The sequence below is a fragment of the Acinonyx jubatus genome, chromosome A3 (genome assembly GCF_027475565.1).
Source record: "Acinonyx jubatus isolate Ajub_Pintada_27869175 chromosome A3, VMU_Ajub_asm_v1.0, whole genome shotgun sequence".
In the NCBI taxonomy this organism is placed as follows: Eukaryota; Metazoa; Chordata; class Mammalia; order Carnivora; family Felidae; genus Acinonyx; species Acinonyx jubatus.
The window spans coordinates 131,168,229-131,187,067 of NC_069388.1; the positions used below are offsets into that span (position 1 = coordinate 131,168,229).

The 18,839-nt window shown below is 52.9% G+C and overlaps 2 protein-coding genes across 4 annotated transcripts in view; one reads left to right on the plus strand and one right to left on the minus strand.

Moving 5' to 3' along the window:
- Nucleotides 1–2,278, plus strand: part of ADAM17 (ADAM metallopeptidase domain 17) — a 52,292-nt gene extending 50,014 nt beyond the window's left edge. For all 3 annotated transcript variants that reach the window (XM_027077845.2, XM_027077847.2, XM_027077848.2), the window contains 2 exons: nt 1,272–1,322; nt 1,761–2,278. In XM_027077845.2, coding sequence (XP_026933646.1) covers nt 1,272–1,322; nt 1,761–2,114 — 405 coding nt within the window. In that variant the 3' untranslated portion in view covers nt 2,115–2,278. The remainder of the gene's footprint in view (nt 1–1,271; nt 1,323–1,760) is intronic.
- A 1,326-nt stretch (nt 2,279–3,604) lies between these two features.
- On the minus strand, nt 3,605–17,018 carry IAH1 (isoamyl acetate hydrolyzing esterase 1 (putative)). The gene is made up of 6 exons (XM_027077850.2): nt 16,903–17,018; nt 15,449–15,501; nt 10,124–10,272; nt 7,190–7,351; nt 5,134–5,255; nt 3,605–3,940 (listed from the first exon to the last, which is right to left on the minus strand). The coding sequence occupies exons 1-6, from the start codon at nt 16,972–16,974 to the stop codon at nt 3,758–3,760; spliced, it is 741 nt and encodes a 246-aa protein (XP_026933651.1). The 5' UTR covers nt 16,975–17,018; the 3' UTR covers nt 3,605–3,757.
- Between the last annotated feature and the right edge of the window lie 1,821 nt (nt 17,019–18,839).

Below are 18,839 nucleotides of genomic sequence, written 5' to 3' on the forward strand. Positions count from 1 at the left end.
GCATTCCAAAGACGGCTCCCTCTACCCTACAGATCCCTGGCCTTACCGTATAGGGTGTTCAGGCCTCCCATCTAATAAGAGGGAGCAATCCTCATTATTCTCGTTCAAAGTGAGTAACAGCTAACGAGTTGAATTGGGCTTTCTCTAATGAACCCCACGTGATTTATAAACTTGGGGGCTTTAACATTTTTTTCTTATAAATCACCCACCCTTGCTTCTATGGGAAAGTGAGAATTTGTCTGCTGTAGAGATGAGAAAACCCAACCCCGGCTTCCAGACTCGTGCTCTGGAACAAGTCTTGTGCAGTGCCCCCTCCTTTGAGCACCTGGAAAATTCCGGCACAGCTACGTCTCATGAGTCTTTGCTGCCTCTGCTTCCTTACGTGTCTTGCCCGGGCTCTCGCTGAGCAGCTCGTCCCCAGGGACGGTGAGCATGATGGGTGTGGCGAGGGTCTAGGGAACAGCTGTGCTAAAGCAAAGCTGTGGTGAAGGTGACGTGGCTGAAGCTTTGACAGGTGGCCGCGACTGCCGCTCTTACTGTTGCTTTTGCTCGCGGCCAGCCTCCTCTGTTTGCGTCGCAAGCTCCCATTGTGACAGAGGCCTGGCCCTTGGTTTTGGAGCAGAGCCGCGGACGGGAGGATGCCGGTGCCTGGTTCCTGACCACGGAACACGTGACGACAGCTGCGCCGGGAGCCAGGCCTAGATTGTCGGGCTCGGCCTCCTGTCTTGCCCGTCACTGTGTTTCATGTCGGGCAGGGGCTGGGGGCAGGGACAATACCACGTGTTCAGCCTTCTGCAGAGAGAGTGATGTGGGGGCTCGAGGCCCAGTCCCTCCGAGCATTTGGGTCACGGTCACCGTGGACAAGGCTGAGGAGAGTGCGCGGGCCTTGGCGGCCTGGGGCGTCTGAGCCGGCGCAGCGCCCTCTGACCCCCGCGGCTGCCCTCGCGTCCCCAGGGGTGACGTGGCTCTGACCCCTCAACACGTGGGGAATGGCTTTGGGGGACATCGCTCAGAAAGACCGTACTTAAACATTCCTGGACCGTTTGCTTCGTTAACACCAGTACACTGACTGCCTCAAGGGAAAGAAACACTTCAGGCTGGTGGCAGAACTCCTAAAGTTTATCTGAGACGTTCTTCTCCTCTGCTGGACTTGCTGCCACTTTCCACACTCACGTTCGGAGTGAGTTCTTCGCTTAGGAGGGGCCTGAAGGGAAAGAGCGTGTAACTGAATTTTCCTAAGAGTGACCTCTTCCTGCTCGTTTTCCTTCTAGGATAAGAAACTGGATAAGCAGTACGAGTCGCTGTCTCTGTTCCACCCCAGCGTAAGTACCCACGTGAAAGAAAGTCGCCTTCGGGTGCGTCCTGGGCCCCGCTGTGGCCTCCCGTCAGCCCCCCAGCGAGAGCCGTCAGCCCCACGGCCGCCGCCGGTGCAGGTCCCTGGCGGCGGGAAGGCGGGAGGCTGGGACGTGGGTTAGTTGTGTGGACGGAGGGAAAGCCGAGGCTGCTCTGCCCCGCTCCTGGCCCGGATTTAGCGCCTCGGCAGTGACCTTCCCGTCTTGGGATCCTAGCTTGATAGGGTTATTTGTGAGTTCTCTTTTGGGTCCTCAGAGGCCAGGTTGTCAGGATTTCGGAAGGTGAGGGAGCCTCACCTCGTGCTTCCCTTAGCGCGAGGGGTCACGGTCCCCGTAGGGTACAGCCGCCTGCCGGGGGAGGTTGGAGCTCCGCGACCCGGAGCCGCCTGTGACTCCCTGTCTCTGCAGAACGTGGAAATGCTAAGCAGCATGGACTCGGCCTCGGTTCGCATCGTCAAGCCCTTCCCCGCGCCCCAGACCCCCGGCCGCCCGCAGCCCCTCCAGGCCGCCCCCGCGCCGCCGCCGCCGGTGCCTGCGGCTCCCAAGCTGGACCACCAGCGCATGGACACGATCCAGGAGGACCCCAGCACGGACTCGCACGTGGACGAGGACGGCTTTGAGAAGGACCCCTTCCCCAACAGCAGCACGGCCGCCAAGTCGTTCGAGGACCTCACGGGCCGGCCCGTCACGAGGAGCGAGAAGGCCTCGTCCTTCAAGCTGCAGCGCCAGAACCGCGTGGGCAGCAAGGAGACAGAGTGCTAGGCCGGGGACCCGGGCCGGGCCTCAGGCGTGCGGGCTCGTCACACGCGGGACTTGAAGTCACCGCATCTTTTTGTGAAGATTTGGGAGACCCGAGTGACTTCACGGCAGACGCTGGTCACGTGTTTGGGCTCCTTCACACGCAATAAATGACGCTCGTGTGCTCAGGCCCTTGTCCTTTGGAAGAGGGAAGGTGAATCTAGCTTATTTTGAGGCTTTCAGGTTTTACTTTTTTTGGTTTTTAAAATATCCTTCAACCTGTGGTGCAAAAGCAGAAAATACAGCTGGATTAGGTTATGAATATTTACGTTTTTGTAAATTATCTTTTTTATTGATAACAGCACTGATTGAGGACACGCTCAGTTGCTTTTATATACACTGTAATGATCCGCTGACTCCAGGGAGGCATTTAGCAGGCCTTAGTTCCGAGGGCAACTGGAACACAGATTTTATTTTTTGCCTTCAGGTAAAGAAAGACAAAGGAGGTAAAAACGGAGTTCTCTGTTGTTTCCAGGACGTGGGTTCTGTTCAGAGGCTTCCAGAGCTTGTAGCAGCGGGGAGAGTCACCCCAGTTACTCCTAAACTCGGGGTAATGCTTCTTCAGATTCTGAGGTTGGCACTTTCTAGAATTAAAACAGTCTAGCTTACAAATGGTAGCCCAATTGAATTTAGAGACTCCTGCCCACTGTTTAGGACCCCAATTTGCTGGGCAGTTTTTGTCGTCAAAGCAGGTCTAATACTGTTGCCACGCTGGGAAAATGCTCACCATTCCAAACTACTTCCAAATGAGAGCACCGTTGCCTCTTGGCAAATTAGTGGCCGAGGGGGCGCGTGCGCGAGTTCTCCCCAAAGAACAGGTGGTCTTGAAAGGCCAAGGTGCCGGGCAGGTGGGGAACGCTGCCCCTCCCGGGCCTGGCGCTTTCTCCCTACACAGCTGATTCCTAAAAACCCTCTGCAGTGACCTGCGGGTGGGGCATCTGCATTACTTCTGCTTTAGTGCTTCGGGACTGTCTTCGTTTACTTTGTGAAGGATAAACATCATCAAAGTGAATTCTGATTTCCTTAAAATTACAGTTAGGGGGGAAGAAAGCTTTGAAGTACTGAAATGTGCTCAGCAGCCAACACATTCTGACCCAGATGACTTGTAAACTGAGGGCAATTAACCAAACCTGTGACAAATCAAATCTTTTCTTCTAAGGACGTTTATTATGCAGATGCCTGTTACACTAATACTTGAACTCGTACTTTGTGGTGTTTGCTGTCTTCTAACTACTTGTGATATATTACACTTTTGGAATCTGCTAGGTGAGTGGGTGTATGTGTGAGAGTGAACAGTTCCCAGCTCAGTGTCAGAAAATCGTTTTTTATAAAATGGACTTTTTAAACAAATTTGTCTTCGCCTTGTTTCCACTTATAGAGTTAATTTTGTAGCTTGGGCGCTGATGACACCTGCATCAGATGTTACCAGAACACAGCACACGTAGGTACAAAGGTTTCGTAAAAATTCTGATGCTTTTATTAATCTTGGTGGCAGATGGGGTTTTTTATTCCAAGGTCATGAGCAAAGGTCTGATCGCTTATCTCAGGATCTTTGTCACACTGGCAGCTTCGTCTGTAAGTTAACAGCCAGATTGGGTTTTCTGTGGCTAATGGTCCCCGTCTCCCAGAAGACTTAGTTCGGGTTTGGCTTCTGCTACGTCTCGCCAGTAAGGGAGCAGCAAAGGCAAGGAGGAGACTTTCTTCTCGATCAGAGGCCAAAGGTGGGAGAACAAAAACTCATTTCCCTCCGGGGACAAGTGCAGTCCATCTGACAGAAAGGACGAGAAGTCCTGCAGGGGAGAGAGTTGGGAGAGCGTGTGGGGGACGTTTCCGGGGCCCCACGAGGAGGTGCAGTTCATCGCGGGGGGGGGGGGGGGGGCAGGGGAGAAGAGGCTGAACGAGTAAATAAGGTACATTCACAAGAACGACCTGCGCTGTTAGAGGAGCTCAGGGCCCAGGGTGCCCGGCTGCTCCGACTCCCCTAGTCTAGGTATTAAGTCGACGGGCGGGTTATTAGGTGTAAAGAACTTGAACCATCCGGCCCAGAAGAGTGACGGTCCCGTGCTCGTGGCCCCCGGGAGCCGCTTCTGGGTGAGCGGTGTTGGCCCCACGCCAAGGCCCCGTCCCTGCCAGAAGCCAGCCGGCCCCACAGGTTCACGGCTCCTCCAGACCACGGCTTCCCGCGGCCTCGGCGCTCCTCTCTGCCATCTCAGAGCGGACCTCTCCGGGAAGGCCGCTCCCTCCCTCCCCACCCTCCCCCGTCCTAGAACCCTGGGGGGTTAAATCTCCAAGGACTTCATCAGAGCCCCTCTCAGATGGACACTTAGCCCAGACGAAAGCCAGGACTCTGGCTGCGTCGCTGCTGCCCCGACCTGGGAAGCCACAGGAGGACCAGCACCAGGTCTAGGCACGGCTTTGGAGGGAGGCTGAAGCGCAGGGTTGGCTTCGCGAGGGAAGCGCGGGGCTGCTGGGTCCTGTGGACACAACTGTACGGAAAGCGCCAGCGCCTTCCTCGGGGGCTGGGCTGCTCCGTGGGGACCCGCTTTCACCGTTGCTGGTTGTAAACGCGCTTTCTGGCTTTAAACAAAACCATGAGAACCACATGGCTCAAAAGACGAATTTCAGCCAACACCACATCCTGCTTAAATTCATCGTTTTGCCTCTTAACGAGTTTAACCTCCTCCTCCCCCACATTCCAAAAGGACTTGCTCTGAATGTCCTTCACTATGAACCACTGATTTCACTCTGTTCCGGGTCCCGCCCGGCTACTCAAGGGGTCCCCGGGGCAGGACGGCAGCTGCTGGGGCCGCAGAGGAACGAGGCCATGGGCGCGGTCCCGGAGCCTCCGCGCTTCCTCCCCGCAGCGCTCTGGTTTAATTGGGGAAAGGGACAGCTAACGGTCTCACCCGCTCAGAGCCCCACGGAGCAGGGTCGTTTCTGCATCATCCTCCCGGCCCCGGCAGGACCGAGCAAGCCCCCGTACCTGACCGTCCTTCTGCATCAGGGTCCACAGGTCAAGCACATCAGTTCCACAGTCCCGGGCCACTTGCAAGCAGGCGCCTGCGTATTCACCAACGACCAAGTTCAGGCGATTTAGTTTGCAGCCTATTGAGGAGAGAGAGTGCGGGTGGCAAGTGGCCGCTGTGCAAGTTCTACTGGCCTGGATGCTTCTCCGTCCCCGTAAATAGGCACGTGCTTATGGACCCGACCTGGGTCCGACCGCGTGAGGGCCGTCACCGAGCGCTGCTCTCCGCGGCACGGGGACGGGGGAGCGCACCATCGGTGGTCGCCACAGAGGCAGGAAAGCCCCGTGGCGGCCACCTCCTTGGCTGGAGTACAGGCCAGAGGCAAAGAGAGTGGGGGCTGATGGGGAGGGACGGTGGGCCGAGACCCCTGAATTTGTTGTGTCATGTGAGGCCGCTGTGATACGATGGAAAGATCAGGGTTCGGCCAGAGAAGGGGGAGCTGGAAGGGGCTGCAGAGGTCACTTGGACTGGCTCACGGGTCAGTGACCTCTTTTTTTTTTTTTCTGTACATTTGAGAACACATGTGCGCGTACACACGCGTGAGCACACACACGAGTGAGCACAGGAGGAGCAGAGGAGAGAATCCCAAGCAGGCTCCGCACTGTCAGCGCAGAGCCGGACGTGGGGCTCAAACTCACAACCCGGGAGGTCGTGACCTGAGCCAAAACCAAGAATCGGCCGCTTAAGCGACTGAGCCACCCAGGCGCCCCAGCGACCTTTCTCCACAAGGGGCCGGGCAGTAAATATTCCGGGCTGTGCGGGCGTAGGGTCCGTGCCGGTAACTGCTCTGCCCTCTGCCGTAGCTCAGGAGACACGCAGTATGGAAACCTGGGGGCTGGTCTTCCGTAGAACATTCCTGTAGCCAGCGGCTCACAAACCCGACCCACACCGCCATGTTCTCCACCGGGACTCGCTACGCGTCTGATAAGTGAAACACGGCTCGCACGCGGCGCCGGGTCCCGGACGCTGAGGTTTTCCCTACTCGTTCCCAAAATGTAACTCGGTTCTGTGCCCACGAGGGGGTTGTGACCTGCAGTCTGAGAAGCAGATGTGGCTCTGACTCGCACACCTCTGCTCGTCCAGGTGCGGCACGAACACGCTTGCTACCTCCCGAGCGATCCTGATCCTACGCGAGGCAGACGCCGGCACGAGGGGAGGCTCCCTGGGGGGCCGCGCTCACCCTCTGGAGCTGACGACAGGCAGCGTCGTCTACCCCCGACCCGACCCTTCCAACATCTGATGACAGCGGGCCTGGCCCCATCCTCCCTGTCTGTCCTCTTCCTCTGGATAAACTTGCCCTCGTTACCTCCTGTGGGGAACTTTCCTGGACCTTTCTGGACGCCAGTACCTTCAACAGAGTGTTTCCGTGCCTGCCACGCCATTCATCACGTGGCTGTCACGTGGCTGCCGGTGGCTGTCACGTGGCTGCCGGTGTCTGTACGGAACGGTCTCCCTCCCTACTCGACACGCGGGAACCAGGTTCTAGTCACTTCTGTGTCCTGACTTTGTACTTTACATGCTAAGACGAACGGTCGCAGGGACAGAAGTGGCTCCGTCACAGGTGCTGTGGACGCGCCCTCAGCCGAGCCCTAGTTTTGGGGAAGGAGGGGGTCTCGTCGCCGAAGGCCGCAGCCCAGGCGAGGCTGTGTGGAGAAGGGAGCGCGTTGGGCCAGAGGCGGGCAGAGTGGCGGCTGCGGGCAATCGCGGTCACCGGGGTCGCTGGGAGCCTCAGTGCCACGTGGGCCGCCACACAGCTCCGCGGCCGCGCTTGGGGTCTGGCGCCGCCAGGCCGGGGCCGCCCCCTCCGCGGGGACAGTCCCTTTTCCGGGCCACCGTTCGCGCCTAGAACCTAATGGCCACTCCGCTCGTTTTGCTTACTCTCTGGTGGCTGAGAACAGAGGCCGAAAGGACTGGGCGGGGAGCCCGGCCCGGCGGCCGCGAAGCAAGGGGCCGCCCGGCTCTGGGCCCCTCGCTCGGTCCGGTCGGAGGACACGGCGCCCGCGGCCCGCTTACCTTGCGCGAGGCACTCCTGCTCCCAGGCCGCCTCGCAGAGCGGGGGCGGCGAGATGAGGACGATCCTGTGCTCCGGGACGTCCACGGACTTGAGGTAGCGCACCATGCTCTTTAAATTCGCCACGTACTCGTCCAGGGGGACGTGCTGCTTGGGGTTCTCATCTGTTCGGGGGGGGGGGGGGGGAACACGGACACTTCGGCCCCAAACGCACGTTTGTCGCAAGGGACAACGAAGACTGACACGAGCTCCCCGACCCGCAAGGCTCAGGACGTCGCCGGGAGTAGTTCGGACCGCAGACACAAACACGGGGTAGCGGGTGGGGGGAACGGCGGTCCCGCTCTTCGTGGGACAGACTGCAGAGGCTCAGGCTCTGTCCTCCGGTGGCCAGCGGCCTGGGCTGTGGAGGGAGGCCGCCGAGTTCCACCCCTGCTTCCTCGCAGACCGGCCGTCTGCCCTGGGACAGATGCCCGGCTTGCCTGTACCTCGGCCTCCTCACCGGTAAACCGAGGACGATAACCGGGTCTCCCTCACAGGGTGGTTGTGAAAATCCACAAGCACGGAAAGCACTGCAGCAGGGGGCTTACCACACAGGAAGCGGCCCGCGTATGACTGCCAGCTGCTGGGGCAGGCACCTGGGTGGCTCAGTGGGTTAAGCATCTTGACTTTTGATTTTGGCTCAGGTTATGATCTCAGGGGAGAGAGTGAGCCCCCCGTGGGGCCCTGCACTGACAGTGTGAAGCCTGCTGGGGATCCTCTTGCTTTCTCGCTCTCAAATAAATAAACTTAAAAAAAAAAAAGCTGTTGCTTCTACTATTATAGTCGCAAAGGACTTGTTTTTCCTTTAGAGCACGCGTGCGCACGTACAGAGGGGAGAAGGGCAGAGGGAGAGGCAGAATCTTAAGCAGAATCCAGGCTCAGTGTAGGGCCCGGTGCGGCCTCGATCCCACGACCCCGGGATCGTGCGTGACCTGAGCCGAAATCAAGAGTCGGAGGCTCAACTAACTGAGGTGCCCGGGTGCCCCGCAAAGGATGACTTCTAAATGGGCTCGCACATAAGTATCCTAAGACTCACTGCAGGTGCTTTACAAACCACATGTAAGGATAATTATAGGAGCAAAATAAAATCCCTCATGATGCCACCACCCAGAAAACCACTGTTGGCACTCGGAGGTACTTCATTCTAGTCTTTTCCCTGTTGATAGGTGTACTTAAAAAAATAAAAGTAGCATTACACTGAAGATACATAACCATATGGTTCTTTTTTCCACCTAACATTACATCACGGGCATGTCTGTGTCCACAAACAGTCCTCAAAAACGTGTATCTGCTGGGGGACCGAGAGGAAGCTTCTATCTCTGTGCCACCCAGCATTCTATTTTTTTGCTGTTAGAAATACAATTCGCAGAAACGTCTGCACGTACGCCTGGCTGCATTACTGAATTTTTTCTCAGGCTGGATTTCTAGATGTGGGAAGTCCTTCGATGCACGCTGTCAAGTATCTTTCCAGAAAGATCACAAGTTTCCCCAGTGACTGGAAGAGAGGAGTGCCCATCTCACTCCACACTCAGCAGCCATAAGAATCAGTGCTTAAAGACACTTTCCAATCTGAGTCTTTATAATCTTTTGAGGTTATCTCATTTCACAAAGCTACTTTTTTCCTTTGTGATTTCCTCCATTGCTTTTGTGCTTGGAGTTTCTTTGTCCTAATTTCGGTGAGAAGTCGCCTTTTTTGGAGTCTCCTTTCTTACAGTTTTTAGTGTAAGATCAAGTGGAGATCTGACTTTTCCAAACAGTGGGCTCACAGGGTCCACTAACACCTACGGCTCATTCGTCTTTCTCAAGGCGGCGAGCGTCCCTGCCTGCCCTGCCGCCTCCCCTGAGCTGTCCCCACCGTGTGCCCACAGATAGCATTCTTCTGGAAGCGGACTTTCCAGAATACAGGCTGACTTCTCCCCTTCATGCTGCACAAAGGGTCCTCCTCACAAGAGCAGGAGGGAGAGCAAGGCCTGCGCCCACTGGTCTTCCAAAGACAGGGACACGGTGCCACTTCCCAGCACCCAGGACCGAGTCCACGCCCGGGCGGGGGTGCTCCCTGAGCTGCTCGGCCATCGGTGTGACCCACGTGGCAAGGCGGGCCCTCCACCACTGATTCCACCAACTACTGAGAAAAACATCTGAAATCCAGCACAACACTAATGGACTCAAGAAAACATTTTCGGGGCACCCAGGCACGTCCAACTTCGGCTCGGGTCATGATCTCACGGTTCGTGGGTTCGAGCCCCGCATCAGGCTCTGTGCTGACAGCTCAGAGCCTGGAGCCTGCTTCAGATTCTGTGTCTCCCTCTCTCTCTGCCCCTCCCCTGTTCATGTTGTCTGTCTGTCTGTCTCTCTCTCTCTCAAGAATAAATAAACATGAAAAAAACAAACACAGGGCACCTGGGTGGCTCAGTCAGTTGGACGACCAACTTCGGCTCAGGTCATGATCTCACGGTCCATGAGTTCGAGCCCCACATCAGGCTCTGTGCTGACAGCTCAGAGCCTGGAGCCTGTTTCAGATTCTGTGTCTCCCTCTCTCTGAACCTCCCCTGTTCATGCTCTCTCTCTGTCTCAAAAATAAACAAACGTAAAAAAAAAAAAAAAAAAGAAAGAAAAGAAAAAAACAAACACATTTTCAAGTGTTTGAGATCAGGTCTGCCAACAACCCAGGCGGGTAGAAAATAAGTTGGGAACAAAATTCACTGACATTGAAGCCAGAAGAAATACGCTTAATAAACTCTGGGAACTCATTATAAATTTGGCAAAACTCATTGTAAGTTTTCTCTCCCAAAAATCTATTGGGAGAGAAGGACACAGTTGAAAAAAATACAGAAACAAGCTGTCTTCATGTCAGGGCAGGCTAAAAATGAACTAGGAAAACACAAAAATGCCTTTACCTTTCAGCGCACTGTCATTGGCACCGAAGAAAATTGTAACTGCTACTGGGCTGTCCAAACCGGTCCCTTTTTTGATTAATCGTGGAAGGATGATTTTGGCCCACCTGGTATTGTAGCCTGAAAATCCACGATTCAGAACATCACATTTTCTGAAATGAAGAATTTTTAAACACAGATGAATTCCACAATCCCACAAAGAACAGTTTCTAGCCCCCTGCAGTGAACCAACAGCGAGGGTGTGCCCTCCCTCTGGGCTGTGGCACCTGCCTATGTCCGGTGTCTTTGATGTGCCTGCACTTTTTTTTTTTAAGTTCGTTTATTTTAAGTAATTCTATACCCAACATGGGGCTTGAACTCACACCTCTGAGATCACGGGTCTCATGTTCTTCCGACAGCCAGCCAGGCACCCCCGATGTAATGTCACTTTGAGAAAGACATGCCATCCTTAACAAGATACAGGTAAGTCCGTCACATTCCTCCACAAGAGGGGTTATGAATAATTTTGAGCAAAGGGGCTATAATCTTGTCTGCAGACTCGCTCACTCACGCATGGGCAGTGAGGTCCTTCTAACATGGAGTTTACAGCAGACGGGTCTCAGTTTGAGCATCTTCAGTAGAGTCACTAAGAAGCTGGAATCAAGGGTAATGACGCTTTGGGTAATTTGGGATGTATACAGAGTATTTTTGAGACTTTTACAGAGTATTTTTTAAGAGGCATTTTAGGTCTGCAGCAAAATTGAAAGGAAGGTACAAAGCATTCCCACACACCCCTGCTCCCCACGTGCATAGCCTCCCCGACTACCAACAGCCCCACGAGCGGCACATTTGTTAGATGTGATAAACCTAACACATCATTACCAGTAGCACCCACTGGTTTTGATTCAAGAATTTTAATAAATTACTTAACGGCTGTGCCCCCGGGACTATGTTTATGGATGCTTCAGGTTGTTCATAATAAAAATTTTTTAAAAATGATAAATCTCAGACTTCGGTTCATGGTTAGCAAATTAATGTGGTTGACTTTGGTATAGTTCAAATTCCCACATACGAGCAACTAAGCAGAGATCCCGGGGCACCAGCTAAGAAATTCTGCGCGGCCACGAGGCCAGGCGACAGACACCAAGCAGCAACAGGAGGGGACCTGGTTTTGACACTACTCTAAAAGCTCTCAACGTTTAGAAATCTCCGGGAAAACAACAAAAAAATTCAGCCCCATTTATTTCTAAGTGTGATTCTTGGTGTTTTTAATGCAGAATGATTACAAAAAGCTGACTAGCCTAGCCATTTTGAAGACTCCGTTTAAGATGGAATACTCTAGAATTTTGACAAGAGGAGTCGGCTTTCCAGCTCTCCAATGGTATGGTCACTGTGACACTCCCTAAGGCTGGTGTGGTGTGGCAGTCCAGCACAAAGGGCTGGAATCAGAGCGGTCGGTGCCAGGATCTCCCTGCCTTTGACTAGCACATCAGGCCTTGGCCACTTAATTTCTCTGAGCTTCAGGCTCCCCAACGGTAAGAGATGAACCCAACACCTAATCTGCAGGCAGCGTGGAAATGAAAAGTAAGGTAGTAGCCAGACACACGTAAGGCGCCCACTAAATGGCAGCTATTATAGACTGAAAAAAAGATCGTCATTAGAAGAAGGCTATGAGCCAGGAAAAAAAGACAAGTGAGGCCCAGGGTTGGAACTGTTGAAATTCCCCTCCCAAAGGGGAAGGATATCTGAATCCCTCTGGATTGAAAAACATAATCAACGGTGCCCAATTTATTCAAAAGGCTACAGAAACTGGAAAATTATGAAAGGTTTTTAGTTAAATTCATGGCTAATAAAAAATATTTAAGTTCAGATGAAGAGAGAAGAAGAGTTAATTGAAAGATTCCTTGCCAAACATCCAGACTCTAAGATTTCCTTCCAGAAAAATGTAAATTAAGCTGCTTCATAAAACAGGCAGGGGCATATTTTTAAACGCAAACAGCAGAAGCTTTTAAAAACTGAAGTCGTGGGGCGCCTGGTAGTTCAGTCCGTTAAGTGCCTGACTTCAGCTCAGGTCATGATCTTACGGTTCGTGGGTTCAGGCCCCATGTCGGGCTCTGCACTGACAGCTTAGAGCCTGGAGCCTGCTTTGGATATTCTTTCTCTTTCTCCTCACCAACCACCCCCCCCCCCCCCCCACCGCCCTGCCCCACTCTCAAAAACTAAATAAATATTAAAAAAAAAAAAATGAAAACGGGAAGTTTATTCTAACCCCTTCAAATCCCTCAAACCAAGTATTTTTGTTTAAAGAAATACGGAAATAAGATTGTTTAAAAACACTGATGAAACTATATCCATAAATTTTAAAAGGATTTAAATAGATTTAAGAATTATTAAAATGATTTTATAATAAGTATACAAAGATCTTATTTAAAGCTAAAACTTAAAAGATGTCACTATGGAACACAATATATTTTATTTAAAAAAGTTTTTTTAATGTATATTTTGAGAGAGGGTCACAAGGGGGAAGGGGAGGGAGAGGGAGATGTTAGGGGAGAGGGGAGAGGGAGAGAATCCCAAGCAGGTTCCGTGCTGTTAGTGCAGAGCCCAACTCGGGGCTCAATCCCAAGAACCACGAGATCGTGACCTGAGCTGAAATCAAGAGTCGGACATTTAACTGACTGAGCCCCCCAGACGCCCCCACACTGATATATTTTAGATTCTTCACTCTCCGTGGAGGTCGTGTACACAGGGGCGGTTTTAGGGAGATGCCTCTGACTTTCAAACCCGGAAACTGGGTGACATTAAACACGGAATCAGTACACCTGAGACTAATTGAACACTAGGTTAATTAGACTTCAAAAACACCCCCAAACCACCGTGAGCGGCTTCAGGGCTGTGCAGACGGCTGAAGCAGACATCAGGAGCCCAGATCGGCAAAGAACACCCCAAGCGGTAACACAGCTGAAGATGAAAGTGTCCCTCAAAGGGGCAGTTTGCTGTGGCACGGAAAGAAGTCCGTCCTGGCGCAAAAACGGAGGGCGGTGAAGCGGCCGCCGCCTCTGACGCCAGGCAACGCCGACTGCAGCACCGTGGTCTCTCCCCTCCGTCGCCCGGTGGAAGAACGTGGGCCTAGGACGCCAAGGCCAGTGTCCCCTCCGTCCGGGCCCTGTTGCTCCGCCGTGGCATTTTAGTTTCTAAACGGCTCTCGCGAGTTTGGCTGGGGGGGCGGCGGCCAGGAGAGGCAGGCATTCTGGGTGGGGGGAGCCCGGATGGGGAAGGATTCACGGAGGCGAGGCCTCTTTGGGGTCAGCCAGCAGCGGCTCGGCTCTGGGTGTCAACAAGAGGCTTCTCAGGGGTTAGAGCCTGGAGGCGCAGCAGACCGCACACTGGCTACGAGTCTGTCTTGTAACTTCTCCCCATTCTGAAAAATAACTAGCTTCTAATGAAGTGGTCTTCTAGCAAGCAGATCTGCAAACTGTCAATTCTGGCAGGATTTTAGTACTAAACTTAACCACTTGCGAAACATCTGTATGTGGGTAAAACATTTGGAATGCCTTGTTTTCCAGGCCACTTGAATCATTATTTAGCTTTTCAGAAAAGGTTAACAGACCAATTAAACAGTTACTGGACTACTAAACATGAAAGCTGCTATATATCGAGCACTTCCAAGTTCAAGGCACCTGAGCAAGCACACATTAATGTTTCCGTCCTCCCAACATGACAGCAGGTGCCCTCATCATCTCCGGAGGCTCAGGACCACGGGCTCCGGAGCCTGGACACCTGCCACTTCTTAGCTGTGTGACCTTGTTATTTAACCTCCCCTCCTTATTCTTCTCACCTAGAAAATGGATCGGAGCCTAACTCACTTCGTTTACAGGCTAGTTGTAAAGATTAAATAAGCCAATACACACGAAGCATTAGTTTTTGGCATATAGCATTCAGTAAAATTTAGCTATTATAATCATCCCATTTGACAGAAGGGAAAACTGAGGCATGACGTGATATTTTCATGTTTTTAGATTAAGTCTAAATGGCGAAAGCATTTGGGAACAGAAAAAGCTAGAAGGTCAATTTTTTTCATTTCTAGTGTAGGGGATAAAAAATGGAGAAATTGAAGACATTTTAAAACACATTTGGAAATAACTTAAAACATATTTTCTTGGTGTATTAACCATACTGGTGAAGAAGATTATCAAGTACTGATAAGCTGGTAGGACATCTAGCTTATTTCTTCTAAAGGAGGAAAAGACATGGGGTGCCTGGGTGGCTCAGTCGGTTGAGCGGCCGACTTCGGCTCAGGGCACGATCTCGGAGTCCGTGAGTTCGAGCCCCGCATCAGGCTCTGGGCTGACAGCTCAGAGCCTGGAGCCTGTTTCGGATTCTCTGTCTCCCTCTCTCTGACCCTCCCCCATTCATGCTCTGTCTCTCTGTCTCAAAAATAAACGTTAAAAAAAAAAAATTAAAAAAAAAAAATAAAGGAGGAAAAGACAAAACCCCTGATCAGTTTATGGATACTCTACATACTCGGTTTACTGTTTTTAATGTGGAAAATATTTCTACATATTTTTTAATCTCTTGTATTGGGGAAGTGTTTCCCTTTTGATGCCTTCCTTAGCATATGCTTTCATCAAGTCTGGCAAACAAAATACCAAAATCATCGCTATTTCTGATCTATTTTATAAAGAGAATTTGGGAGACAAAAACTTCTCTCCAAAAATGACTCTAACTTTGGTTTACGAATATATCTTGCTTTCTTTTCAAACTCCTTACTACTCATTTAAATCATACCTACTAGAGTAACTGAAAAAGAACTGATCTTCTTCAGATAGCGAATAACTGTGTCTGTTTGAATCCAAACCCAATATATTTTCCACAACTCTTTGGGTTTGATTTCACGTCGGACAAAACTTTTGCGGAACCCTGAGTGCCTGCCCCTCTTCCTTCTGTCCCCCGACCTTGTATATCTACTAACCAGGAAAGGCCGGCAAAGATTAGTAAGGGAGGAATTTACTGCTTGACACTGTGTCATTCACTCTCTTTCTCTTCTGAGTTGCAATTACAGTTTTCGATCGATAAGCACTCAAGTATTGGGGCGCCAGGGTGGCTTAGTCGGTTAAGCATCTGACTTTGGCTCAGGTCATGAACTCGCGGTTCTGTGAGTTTGAGCCCGCATCCCTGCATCAGGCTCTGTGCTGATGGCTCAGAACCTGGGGCCTGCTTCCATTTCTGTGTCTCCCTCTCTCTCTGCCCCTCCCCCGCTTGCACTCGGTCTCTCCCTCAAAAATGAATAAACATTAAAAACAATAAATAAATAAGCGCTCAAGTTATTCATCTAAAGACTATTCTCACCTGACCAGCTTGTCAGCCAGTGATGCTCCCCATCCACCCTGCTGGAAAGAAAACTGAAAAGAAAAAAAAAAGGCCATTACTACTTATCAGTGTGATGAGCACATTTTAGTAAGGGGCATTTTGATCAGCAACTCCTTTTGTTCTCCCTTTGTACTCCCTGACTTTTTGGCCTTCATCGCTCGCTTTCCATGGAGGTCACTTTAGGGATTACTATAACGAAGCCTCAGCAGCACTCTGGAAACGAGGGGGAGTTTTCTTCCCTATGGACTGGATTTGAGCCAGTCATCTGCGTTTTACTGAGACCTGATATTAGAGTCATTTTTACTTAGAAAAGCTACTTCAGTTTATGTGTGAGAGATAAAATCAATTGTACCTTCAGTAAGGAAATGAAGTCCATGCAGTACTACATTTCCACAATCGAAAGAATAAGGAAGCTAATTCTAGAACTCAGGGGGTGAGCCTTTTTAAAATATACATTCCAGTAAGTTTGGAAAGCCCTTACTGCCCTACTTGCCTAAAAATGGCATCACTTATTGGCACGTACACAGAAAATTGGTTGAGGAAGTCATGTTTGAAGAGAAAAATAAGAACAAAACACCACACCACAGGGGTAATTTTTAAAAGTGTGCTTCCTCCCGGAAGGAGGACACATATTCGTCCTTAATGTGAGTTGAAATGATCTTGGGTGAGAAGGTGATCTACTACGTTATTCCTGGGAGACATTTTATTCAAGATCAACTTGCTCCAGCAGAGGAAGCAGAGGTGAACTGGTTCCAGGGGTTTTCTGCACGGAACGGGCTGTACAAACCCGCAGGAAGTGATTCAGCCGCCGCCGTGCTCTCGCAGGTGACCCACCAGTGGAGCTCCGCGTGGGAAAGCAAGCACTGGCCGTGCGGTGAGCCACTGAAGGAGGCTTCGTGGAAAAGGAGGCTCACGTCCCCGCCTCAACTTGTACCAGGCCTCCCGATTCTCCCTAGGAAACTGACGAAGCGCGGTGAACTCGGCTTTGTCACTCCCAGGGCGTGGCCTGGACGAGTCACTGCACTCCCCCGCACCTGACCTCATCTGGAGGACAGGGTACACGGAACGGGTGTGCAAGTACTGCGCTGCCCACACCGTCATCCCGAGGCCACGAACAACCCGAGACGGGAACTCTGTCTGCCACGAGGTTCCGAAGGGGCCGGTTAAGACACGACGACCGTGAGGTCGCTGCTGGACGCGGCAGGCATTCCCGAGCAGATCGTGCTCAGGGGCGCTCAGCCTTCGGGGCCGCCTGTGCTGGGGGGAAACGGGGTGCAGGGTCGCGGCCTCGAGACGGGAAGATGGGAGCCTGAGAGCTGGGAGAGGAGAGCCAGCGAGGCTGCCAGGCCGGCGCTCTCAGCGGGGGCTTCGCCCAGAAGGCGCGACCGTGGACGCCCAAGGGACCGGGCCACACCAGGGCCAAGCGGCGGTACCTGGGTGATGGAATCTCCGAAGAGCAACACCCGAGGCCAGTACAGACAACTCGCAGCCTCGCACAGCGCCATATTGCCTGCCGGCAGAAGGGCGGGGCGAGGACTGATATCCGGGCGGGGCGGGGCGAGGGGGAGGGGCGGGCGGGGAGGGGGCGGGGCGGGGCGGGCGGGGCGAGCGGGGCCTGGGCGGAGTTCCTCGCGGGCGAGGGGTGGTGGTGGTGGAAGGAGGCGCCTGCGCGGTTCGTCGCCCTCCGATTATGCGTCGGGGTGGCTGCCCGCCACACCCCTGGGTCCTGGGGCCACGCTCCTTTGGCGACCGACCAGTCATTGTTAAGACGCGCGGTAGCCGTTGCCCTTGGAACGCTCATTTTTGTCCGTTTCCCAGAGCTCGGCCTCGTGCCTTCACTCCCCGTCCGTTCGTTCATCCCGAGTCTTTCCGGCGCGGAGCGTGCGTCGCCGCCTGCCCTCGGGCTGCCCACCGACCCTCCGGGAGAGGCACCTCCCCGCGCCCTGCCCGGCCCAGAGGGAGCCACCCCGCGTCCTCGGGTGTTTCCGCAAATGGCGGGAGTGTGAAGTAGGAACGGTGGGGGTAGGAAGTACTTCCAAGGCACTCATTCATCACACAACCAGCTCTTGTTAAATAAACGTACTCAACCGTTGATCGAAGGTTTTGACCTTAAAGAGAAACTTAACGGCATTTGCTAAAGACAGGAAGGCAGAGTATCCAAGGACGAAGATGGGGTTTTGCGGTAGGGGAGAGAAATCAGGAAAGGTGGGCACCCAGAGCCAAGGAGCAGGGTGAAGGGTGGAAGGCTGTAAAATTACTGAAAGGTAGAGTGTTTGCAGATTCTTGTTGCAGGTAGGCCAGGGAGGGAAGATACCAGGCGGGGCGGGGGGGGGGGGGTGAGGAATTTGAGCAGATACCCCGGGGGAACAGACCAAGGGTGGGTGTTTTTTTCACTAAACCAACGCAGCAGGATTCTTGCCAGAATTGGTCTGGAGGGGAAACGGACGGAGCCCAAGCTGGGTTCCTATGGAGAAAACTCACAGGAGCTTGACTCCTTTTCTCAGTCCTTACCACCAGAGCCGTGCTATGAAGTGTGACCCCCCCCCCCCCCCCCCGCCCCGTCCGGTGATAAAAAACGAGCCAGAAGGATGTTTTGAAACAACTGAGCTTAAGGTGAAAACCAGAAGAGCAGAGGGAGCAGTGCGCCATTGAAAAGCAGACATACCGGAGTGCCTTGGTGGTGCCGGGTGAAGTGTTGGACTCAGGCTTGGCTCAGTTTGTGAGTTCAAGCCCCGCATCGGGCTCTGCGCTGATGGCACAGAGCTTGCTTGGGATGTCTCTCCCTCTGTCTGCCCCTCCCCGGCTGTGCTCTCTCTCTCTCTCAAAATAAATAACCTTAAAAAAAAAAAGCAGACATACCTTGGTGTGGCCGGGGCAGGGTGTCAGACGGGCGAATGGCTTGGAGAGGCAGGCAGGGGGATCAGAGCATGACCAAGTCTTCAGGCCAGGAGTTCCCTGGCTTCAGCTGGATCATCTGTGGAGCTTTAGAAACGTGCTGATAAAGGACGCTCACTTCACTCCAGACCAACTAACTTAACCTCTGACGGCAGGACGCGGGCATCGGTGGGTTTTTACTGCTCCCAGGTGATTCCAATGTGCAGTCAATGTTGAGAACCCCTGGCTGAGTAAGGTGTTTGGACTTAATCTTAGTTACAGTGGAGGCCTGAAGGACTTTCAGCAGGGAAGGCTTGAGAGCAGGTGCGTATCGTAGGAGTCAACTATGGGGAGAAGGGAGGCTGTGGCAGGAATCAGAGGGGCCAGGATGACAGACTCACAGAGCCACGGGGGAGAGATGACAAAGGCAGGTTCAAGAGCAACTGAGAATCCTGAACTCAGATTGGTTACCCCAGGGAGGACTAGGAGAAAACAC

Bases quoted from the DNA above. Each gene is read 5' to 3' on its own strand.
- IAH1 (XM_027077850.2), bottom strand. From the start codon at position 16,974: ATGGCGCTGTGCGAGGCTGCGAGTTGTCTGTACTGGCCTCGGGTGTTG. The intron at 15,502-16,902 runs GTACCGCCGCTT...TTTTCTTTTCAG, and splicing joins TCGGAGATTCCATCACCCAG to TTTTCTTTCCAGCAGGGTGG. The intron at 7,352-10,123 runs GTAAAGGCATTT...CCCCCCGAACAG, and splicing joins CAATGACAGTGCGCTGAAAG to ATGAGAACCCCAAGCAGCAC.